Source organism: Arachis ipaensis, chromosome B7 (genome assembly GCF_059453495.1).
Source record: "Arachis ipaensis isolate K30076 ecotype BB chromosome B7, ASM5945349v1, whole genome shotgun sequence".
In the NCBI taxonomy this organism is placed as follows: Eukaryota; Viridiplantae; Streptophyta; class Magnoliopsida; order Fabales; family Fabaceae; genus Arachis; species Arachis ipaensis.
The window spans coordinates 7209428-7219281 of NC_142442.1; the positions used below are offsets into that span (position 1 = coordinate 7209428).

At 40.2% G+C, this 9854-nt stretch overlaps 2 protein-coding genes across 2 annotated transcripts; both read right to left on the reverse strand.

Moving 5' to 3' along the window:
* Positions 1–719: 719 nt before the first annotated feature.
* LOC107606718 (uncharacterized) lies at positions 720–1802 on the reverse strand. Its single transcript, XM_016308747.1, has 2 exons — positions 1672–1802; positions 720–1590 (listed from the first exon to the last, which is right to left on the reverse strand). Exons 1-2 carry the CDS (start codon positions 1800–1802, stop codon positions 720–722), a joined length of 1002 nt encoding a protein of 333 aa, XP_016164233.1.
* Positions 1803–5670: 3868 nt separating this feature from the next.
* On the reverse strand, positions 5671–6581 carry LOC107610092 (large ribosomal subunit protein bL9c-like). Its single transcript, XM_016312167.3, has 4 exons — positions 6540–6581; positions 6108–6205; positions 5980–6027; positions 5671–5791 (listed from the first exon to the last, which is right to left on the reverse strand). The coding sequence occupies exons 1-4, from the start codon at positions 6579–6581 to the stop codon at positions 5671–5673; spliced, it is 309 nt and encodes a 102-aa protein (XP_016167653.2).
* Positions 6582–9854: the final 3273 nt, after the last annotated feature.

The following is a 9854-nucleotide window of genomic DNA, read 5'->3' on the forward strand; positions in this document are numbered from 1 at the left end:
TGGCTAGGCGGTGTGACATGATTCCGGAGTCTATCCCCGGCATATCGGCAGGTGTCCAGGCAAATAAGTCGCCATTGGCTCTGATCATTTCCATCAAAGATTCTTTCAACTCATGGGGGAGGTTCCTATTCACGAACGTGAACTTTTCCTCCGAGTTTTGACCCTAAACTTTTCCAGGTCCCCTTCGGGTTCGGGTCTGGGTTTGTCGTCAACTCTGGCATCCAGGTCGGCGAGGAATACTCCTGATGCCTCTTTAGACTTCTTTCTTAACGAGAGACTGGCGTTGTCGCAAGCGACTGCTATTTCCAAGTCTCCCCTCACAGACCCTACTGACCCTTCTTCAGTTATGAACTTCATTACCAACATCCTTGTGCTGATGTCTCCTCCTAGGTCGTTGATTGTCTTTCTCCCGAGGATGATGATGTAAGCGGTGGAGTCTCGTAGGATCACGAACTCGGCCATTATCGTTCTTCTTCTCTGGCCTTGTCCCAATGAGATTGGTAGGGTGATTATGCCATCTGGGTTGATGAAATGGTCGCCGAGCTCCACAACGCCGTGCTGGTGAGTCTGTAGGTCGGCGTCCCTTAGGCCTAAGGCATCGAACACATTGCGGAACATGATGTTCGAGTCTGCCCCCGTATCTACGAGGATTTTTTTGACGAGACTGGTTCTTACTCTAGCCGTTATGACCATGGGGGGCTTTCTCCGACTTCGTCAAACTACTGATCTTTCGGGCCGAACGAAATGTGTGGGAGCTTCCTCGTGCCTCGCGCAGAGGACGAGGAGACCGCCAGGACTTTGGCATCTTTTCTTTGTGCCGACCTCGACCTAGGTGCCGCGTTCCTAGCTGTTACCCCATTCACTATGGTGAAGCCTCGGTCGTCTTCCTCCGGTTCTTGGCGTTGCTTGGCCGCCCGGGTCCTATCCTCGCCGTCGTGGTCGCGATTCCGTCGTCTCGGCTCCCTAATGAGGTGGGAGAATTCATCTAGCTTCCCGTCCCTGATCGCTTGCTCTAATGCATCCTTCAGGTCGAAGCAATCCTGTGTTTTGTGCCCATAGCCTTTGTGGTAGTCGCAGTAGAGGCTTCGATTTCCCCCTGTTCGTTCCTTCAGTGGTCGGGGTTTCGACAAGATCCCTTTTTCGGCAATTTGTTGATAAACCTCCATGATTGGTGAGGTGAGGGGAGTGTAATTGGTGAACTTTCTGACCCGAGGAAACAGTTTGGGTGCTTTTCTCGAATCGCCGTCCCTGGCGTGTTCCTTTTGTCCTTCTCTGCTCCCGTGCTGCCGGTCCTGGTGGTAGGAGGGCTGCCGTTTGTTGGCGGCCACGACTTGGCTCACTTCTTCGTCGTTGATGTACTCCTTGGCTACACATTGGATCTCCTGCATGGTCCACACTGGCTTCGTGGTGAGGTGTTTTCTGAAGTCCTCGTTCAGGAGTCTGTTTGTCAGGCACAAGCTTGCAACCGAGTCTGTCAGCCCGTCGATTTCTAGGCACTCGTCGTTGAATCTGTTTAAGTATTTCCTGGTCGGCTCGTCGGGTCGCTGAGTCACCCCGAGCAGGTTGATTGGGTGCTTCGCTTTGGCGATCCTGGTCGTGAATTAGGCTAAGAAGGCACGGCTGATGTCCGCGAAACCGGTCACTGAGTCCTGCGGGAGGTTATTGAACCACCGTATTGCAGGTCCCGCCAGAGTGGCCGGGAATGCGCGGCACCTTACCTCGTCTCCCACTCCCTCCAGGTTCATCCTGGCTTCAAAGGCCGTGAGGTGTTCCAGCGGGTCCTGCGTTCCGTCATACCTCATGTCCGTTGGCTTGTCAAAGTGTTTTGGCAGCCGGACCTCGAGTATGGAACGATGAAATGGGGTCGCTCCCATTATCATGGGTCCTCGCATTCTCGTCGTTCTTCCTTCGTCGTCCTCCCGACGAGCGTCTTTGGTTCCGCGATCTGTAGTACGCCGCCTCTCATGTCTGGAGTAGATGACGGGGTCATGGCGTCTTCTCGCGCGTCCTCTTTCCCCCGCGCTCTCGGACTCAGCCTGGCGGCTGGGCGTGCGTCTGGAGTGGCTCCTAGAGTGAGAGCGGGAGTGGCTTTGTTCTGGGGTGTGCTGGTCGTGCTCCCTGTTTGCTAGCCGGCGTTCCAAGTCTTGCATCCTGTGGCGTAGTTCTTGCATTATTCTGGCGTGATTATCACCAGTTCCCCCGAAGGGTCATCTCTCTTGAGGTTGTGTTGTGTGTCTTGGAGGGGATCTCGTGCGCTGCTGGGAAGCAGTTGCGGCGGCGTCCCCTCCGGGCTCGGCCTCGCAGCATGTTCCACTTTGGACCAGTACGAAGTCCATGGACGTCCCCACAGCCAGCGCCAATATTCGGTAGATCGGGTACCGGACGGATTGGACAAGTATCCTAGTCAATGGAGGGGAAGTCATCTGGTCGTACGTCTCCGAGTTGGGGGTAGGCGAGGTCCCGAGCTCTTCAAATGTGAAAGGGGGGTGTCACCTGCAAAGACACTCCGATGCCCAAGTCAGTGAAGTGTGCAGGCGAGTAGAGAGTGAGTGGTATGTGACGTACCTTGGGGGAAGGGTAGATCCTTTCCTATTTATACTGTGTCAGAGGTGGGCCCTGCAGCGACAGGCCCACCTTCTTCGAGGCCTCCCTTGCACAGCTGAAGCGAAGCTGTCAGGGACGCGTGTCAGGGACGCGTGTCCAGGTCAGAATCTGAGCGTCTCACCCCCGACCGTTCGGGTCGGGTGTTGCTCGGGTCGGGCTGGCCCGTAAACTGCTTGGGCCAGGTCATAACAGATACATACTGAGCTTGCTTTAATAGCTAATTCCATTACATTGATTTGGAAATGTAGTGAATATATGTATATTATCATTTGGAATTGAATTCTGCTAGGAATCAACTCAATATCTGCCTATTACCAGCCAATTAAAATAGCTTAGTAACAAAAAACTTAAATAACTAAAGAAATTAAATACCCAAAAAATTCAATAGTTACCCTAACATCATCTTTCATTTTTCAAGTTCACATTCAGAAATTCACCACACAATCTTTCCTCTACCTCCCTCACTTGCCATCTCTGCTGCGCCGCCGCCATCGGCTGATGAAGTCACCGCCAACGTGGAATGGCCACCAGTGACGAGCCTTGCTTCCACTACCAACGCTGTCATTCGCGAGCTCCGTTCCATTCAACGTCGCTGCTGCCGCGTCGATCGACCTCTGCGTCCTCGCCAACACCACACCGACCAACCCGCCGCCTCCACCCAGTTCCAGGCTTCGTCTTTGTCGGCTCCTCCACGCGCGTTCTGAGCGACGTCTGTGCCCACCGTCGTTGCCGACCTTTCTCCTTGCGGTGCTACCCGCTGCTGCGCCGCCACCCTCCCACCGTGAGTCTCTTGTTTCGGTTTTTACCACGTTTAAATATATCTGTATTTTTTTCAAACCCTATATTGGATGGAAGAAGTAATTGAGATTTTTTTTCTTTGATTTGTGTTTAATAATGCTGAATTAGATGCGATTATAGATTGGATGTTATTGTTATTATAGATTGTATAGCTTTTTTTTAAAAGAAAATTTTGTTTTTTCTGATTCAAAATGTTGATGATTTAGTTTGTTTTCTGTACTGTTGTTTGTTATCTGAATTGGTGAATTCTGCATGCACGCTTTACACAGGCTTTTTGTTTTGTAAGGGTGATTTGGGCATTTAATTTTTCTGAATTGCTAAATGTTATAATATTAATTAAATTTAGAGGTGTTCTGAATATGCGTATTTAAAATTGTAGCAAGAACAGGGATTGCATGTAACTAGATATTGGATGTTGCTGTCATTAGATAATGGATAATTTTGTCTAAAAAAATTAAAACTCTATCCCATTCAAATAGTGTATGTCACTTGTTTTTAATACTATTGTTCCTTACTTGAATTGGTAGATTTCAGTAAATTTTTTATGGCGACAATGTATGGTTATTATATATATTTCCATGGAATTGTATTGAAAGTTCTGCTTGTGTGAAAACTTACCCAAAGATCTTTACAGATTACAAAATTACCTGATTTATGTTGCTGAAAAGCCTCGCCGCCGACTATCGTGCGCCACCATCAAGACACACACACACATGTGGATTCGGCTATGGAACTTAACCTTCTCTTTCTTTTTTCCTTCTTTGCTATCCATTGCAGAAGACATGGAGTTTTTAAAGTCATACCACAAAAGAAAAAGGATACCTAGAAAATTCATGATAAGTGGATGTTACTTCTGTCAAACATTAGGATGTTCTTTTTGCATACTAAATGGATGTTACTTTATACATTTTTCGAGTTTTCTTGTTTTGTAGTTGTAGATGTCTGTATTTTGTTAAGAATTGTATGGCCTTTTCTTTTTAAATCCTACTCGGCATGTTTTTTCGTGTAGGTACTTGGTTGTTTTTGTATAGATATAAGTGGATGTTACTTCTGTTAAGCATCAGGATGTTCCTTTTTCATACTAAATGGATATTACTTTATACATTTTTCGAGTTTTCTTGTGTTGTAGATGTGGAAGACTGTATTTCTTTAAGAATTACATGACCTTTTTTTTTTTAAATCCTACTCGGCATGTTTCTCCATGTAGGTATCTGATTATTTTTGCAAAGGTCTAAGTGGATGTTACTTCTGTCAAGCATCAGAATGTTCCTTTTTCATACTAAATGGATGTTACTTTATATATTTTTCAAATTTTCTTGTGTATCAGTTATGGATGCCTCTAAATTCCTTCACCACCTTCCCAAGCAACATGCCATGTTGGTTTCACTTTTGAAGCTATCACACTAAGAGTGTAGTATAATCAATCTTGTTTTCCATCATAAAATTCTTTTTTTTTATCAATCTTGTATTTTGAAGTTCTCATATAAAAATGTCTAATAGTTTAAGATACACATTCAAAATTACTTCTATAATCTATTTGTATTTGCTTCTTAAATGTCCAATAGTTTTGAAGAAGAAAAATTTCTATTTATGTACCTGTATTCATATAAGTAATAGCCATCATTATTTGCATGATAGCTTGGTAACTTACAAAGCACTACAAGAGACACGCCGAATAGTGGCGGTTTATTTAGGGATTTGCGGCGATTTTTAACCGCTGCGAAATGAAATTCCAGCGGTTCCACAAGCGTTACCTGTTAAGGGGTGGAGATTTGATTTTGCGGCGGTTTTGGGAAACCCCTGGCACAACCGCTGCAAATTAGATAATTGATTTTGCAGCGGTTGCAAAACCGCCGCTATTTTGGTAAGTGGATTTAAAAAAAATCTGCGACGGTTTTAAAACCGCCGTAGATTTAGGTGGGTTTTTTTTTAAAAAAATGCGATGGTTTTGAACCGCCGCAATTATCATACATGAGCTTAAAAAAACTGACAATTTTAAACTAGAATATGATTTTTACAAATTCTAGCTTTCATAACCTTAAAAAGGAGACTACTCTATAATAATTACATAACTTTCATGAAAATAGTACATTCCAAACAAAGGTCCTAAAACATGAATACACATTCAAAGAGAAAATATGAACTTTGGGACAAAGTTGCATAAAGCTTGATGTTTGAAGATTCATACAGTGGTTATTCACCTTGAACTAATGCAAGCCGATAGCTCCAAATGTGCATTATTAGCATATAGAACTTCATACTCGTGCTTTAGTTAGCAAAGACATTCAACCTTATTCTCACTGTAACTTCCGGATAAAGCTTTAACTCTGCGATATATTCTCCGGTTTCATGTATCTCTAGAAGTTCGACAATTCTCTTGCCCACCTCCCTATGAAAATCACAAAAGATCACATGACAATTATTCATAAACACACGTATTCGTTAATATTTTAGTGCTTCAAAGGAAAAAGAAAAGAATAACCATTCACATTTAAAGTAGAATAAAATGTTACCTAAGACTAGTTAGTACTCCCAATTCTCAAAGAGAAAGACTTGTGTACATCAGACAGATAGTACCTTTGAAGCTGCGCCTTGATAATGTCAACAAGATCTTGAGCTGTAACACTGAATAACAAGCAAATTTAGAAGCATAATTCATATATAGCATAAATCAATAGCTCAAAATTACACAGAACAAGTCTCACCTTCCAAAAATTAGTTTTCCTTTACCACATTTCTGCTTCACCTTGAAAGACCTAACTGTTTCAAAAATTTGAGCAAGTTGTTGTGCCTCTTCTTTTACCTGTAGAACTAGAAACTCAGATACTGAAGAATGCATACAATAATCATATAGGAGGGGGAAAACTATACTGATAATGAAGAAGTATCAAAGTAGTTGTAAACTTTCTTGCATTGAAGACAATAAGATATGAAAATGAAATTAATTTTTGGAATAAAAACTAATATGGAGTTAGAAGTTAAAAAGACAGCAGGATTTTTGTAACACCAGGTTTATATGTAAAGCTTACTAGCAGAGATTTGTTACCACCAACTTCTACTCACAAATGGAAACCTTCATTTCATATTAACAGAGACACATTCTATCCAAATATGGATTGGAGGGGGAAAAAGATTACCAGATTTTTCTCAGCCTCAATTCTTTCTTCCTCTAACTTCATTTGAAGATGCAAGGAAAATTCAGTTTAAATTGTGCAAAAAACACATACATTATTGTTAACATTTTATATGGCAATGCATATTTTTTCATAGAGAAGTAGCTAAGCTAAGCTAGCCCTGCACATAAGAAAATAATTCAGACAAGATGGCCTACCAGAAAAATTGAGTGTAGAAAATATGAAATCAAATATTTGTACAAGAAAATTTGATTATTTTGTCATTGAAAAAGTGCAAAAGAGATTTCAAGTTGAGAATGAAAATCTGAGAAAGGACTACAAAATTTCATTTTGTATCCATGAAGGGCAGTTAAGAGCCTGAGCTTTATGGAAAAAACACAAACATGACCAACCCAAAATATCAAAGCCCGATGGACACAGTAAATAAATTCAGTTTAAATTGTGCAAAAAACACATACATTATTGTTAACATTTTATATGGCAATGTATATTTTCGCATAGAGAAGTAGCTAAGCTAAGCTAGCCCTGCACATAAGAAAATAATTCAGACAAGATGGTCTACCAGAAAAATTGAGTAGAACATATGAAATCAAATATTTGTACAAGAAAATTTGATTATTTTGTCATTGAAAAAGTGCAAAAGAGATTTCAAGCTGAGAATAAAAATCTGAGAAAGGACTACAAAATTTCATTTTGTATCCATGAAGGGCAGTTAAGAGCCTGAGTTTTATGGAAAAAAACACAAACATGACCAACCCAAAATATCAAAGTCCCATGGACAAAGTAAATAAATTCTAGCAGCAAGCATGATTATTCAAGTTATGAACTCTAAAGATATCTAAATGCTTTCTCTCGATCAATGCCACAAAATTTTTATGCCATAATCCATTGATTGCGGGACATCCTCTCCTCTTCAAGTTCCATTTCAAGATTCCCACGCTCCATCTCATACTAAATGGGAGAACATGAACAAAAAATAATATAAAAAGAAAGTTCATTTAATGCTTCAGCATTAGTCTAATACGAGTTAACATTGCAAACAAGGAAGATCCTAAAGATTCAATAATGTTGCTATTTCCTGACCAAGTAATCTAGATAGATAAATGGGCCCGAGTAAACATTATAAAATATTATCTTATTTCAAAGTCCATTATCCTCTAATATCTAGTAAGACATTAATTTAAGCAATCATGGTGGCAAAACAGGGCAACTCTTACTAATATGTACTAGCGGCATATTATTTTTCTATTGTTTTATTGTTCTATATCATACTTTTTCTTTGATTTCTTATTAGTGATAAATGTAGAAGTTTTTAAGATGGTATTTATTTTAGGAAGAAAATTGGGCATCATTCTCTTGTACATCAATATAAATCTATACAGAATGGAAAAAATATTACAATTAACACAATATACTAATAACTGAAATTCAAAAGGAGTATAATAAAATCCAGAACCATTATAATGTAAGATCTACATAGAGGTTTAAGGTATACCATTCTAAATATTGTATGCAATCTGCTACTCCTAGCGTTCATATTTGTTCATATATTAGAAACATGCCATTGAAGCCATTGAGCACAGCATGAATTATATCCTTGGCGAGCAGCTCGTAGAAGCCATGGGTGCTAGTTTCATCGAACACATGATTTGCAAGTAGCATAGAAACATGAAAAAAAGGTAACGAAAATCAAATTGAAATTGCAAAAACCTCGAAGTAATGTGAATAAGTAGAGGAAAAAGAAGAAGAAATAGAATATACCGAAAAGCATAAAAAGAGTTAGAGAGTGGTGTGTCATGAATCCTGTGAAGCAAAACACGATTCTCTTCAACCTTCCAGAAGCTCCATTAGAGGAGTCTTCAAAAACTAGAGGGCGAAGACGAACGGCGACGCAGATCTTCTCCATTTTTTCTGCTTCCGCTTCGATTTGAATATCGTTTTATCTCTTTTTTATTTTTTCTTTTTCTTCGAGGTTTTCAACAGAATGCAAACAGACCCGAATCATTATTATCATCCTCACTCATATTTTGGACCTTCGTCACAAATTAATAATCTTTTACTAAATCAACATCAATTACTGTATTTAGTGAGAAAAAAATTAATAAGTATTTCATCAAACACCTGGAGTGCTTGAGAATTTGAAACAATTCAATTAAGAGAAACTAAAACTCATTAAATATTGTTATATCAAAGAGCAAATCAATCAGAATATCAGAATAAAAAACAAATAAATGAATAGAAAGGGAAGGAGAAAGAGCACCAGAAATTGAAAACGAGTAGAAAGAAGAAGAGATTGCAAAAATTGATAGCTTGCTAACGGAGAGAGCAACGACGTCGTTGGCGGAGGAGATGTGTTAAAGGAAGACGCGCTTTCTCTCTCGATCTCAGAAACTTAGGTCGCAACCAGAACGATCGAAGGGCAGTGCGTGGGTGGCGGATTGAATTGAGATTTGTTTGCGGGATTCGCAGGTAGAGGTGGACTAAACTGGTAGTGAGAGAAGATACACATTAGGGAGGGAGCAACGCCAAAACTCGGTAAGATGAGAAAGGTGCGATTTTGAATGCAGGGGAAAGGCAGAGAACCCTTAGAAGTTATTCACCATGTTTCAATTAGGGAGGGAGAGAACGGGTTGGGGTTTGATAAAAACCTCCCAAATTAAAATTATCTAGCTGCGCACTCAAAAACCTCAAGTTGAACCGCCCCAATTCTTCCATTCACAGCTGTTTGATAAACCACCCCCAAATTACCGTCGCAAACCTCTGTGTGTCTTGTAGTGAAGACAGTGAAAAAAGAAAAACTCTCTAAACTACTTTAACAACAACATAATGAAAAGATTAATTCCATACAAGGATACAAGCATCATTCGATTTGCTTATAGAATTTGAAATACCAACTTCCGAATATAATATAACAAACATAATGAAATTGTCAATAGAATTGGCATTGAGGCTATGACAAATTTAATGGGATCAAGGCCATTATTTTTTAACTTTCTGATGCACTAAATATTTTTTATGCTGATGGATCTATCTGAGCTTGATAATCATTTGAAATTTTTTCTTTGTACATCGTCCCTTTTCAAAATCTTCACTGCAACATCCTTCCCATCACTTTTCAGCAATGATATCCAACAACAATGAATCAGCAAAAATGAAATGGTAATTAAACCTAAACAAAATTTAGCAAACAAATCAGTCAATCCAAACCAAATGAAATTCAAATCCAAGAAACATAAAAGCATGATGGAGTATCACTAGTGGATTAACAGCAATACTCAAGCATAATCCAATTGATTCAACAATCATATTTCCGCAAAA

What these genes read in the sequence shown, in the direction of transcription:
- LOC107606718 (XM_016308747.1), bottom strand. Translation starts at nt 1,802, where the DNA reads ATGAGGTATGACGGAACGCAGGACCCGCTGGAACACCTCACGGCCTTT. An exon ending in CTGGCGGGACCTGCAATACG is followed by an intron (nt 1,591 to 1,671) that starts GTGGTTCAATAA and finishes ATTCACGACCAG; the next exon opens with GATCGCCAAAGCGAAGCACC.
- LOC107610092 (XM_016312167.3), bottom strand. Translation starts at nt 6,581, where the DNA reads ATGAAGTTAGAGGAAGAAAGAATTGAGGCTGAGAAAAATCTG. An exon ending in TTGAGGCTGAGAAAAATCTG is followed by an intron (nt 6,206 to 6,539) that starts GTAATCTTTTTC and finishes CTAGTTCTACAG; the next exon opens with GTAAAAGAAGAGGCACAACA. An exon ending in GGAAAACTAATTTTTGGAAG is followed by an intron (nt 6,028 to 6,107) that starts GTGAGACTTGTT and finishes CTTGTTATTCAG; the next exon opens with TGTTACAGCTCAAGATCTTG.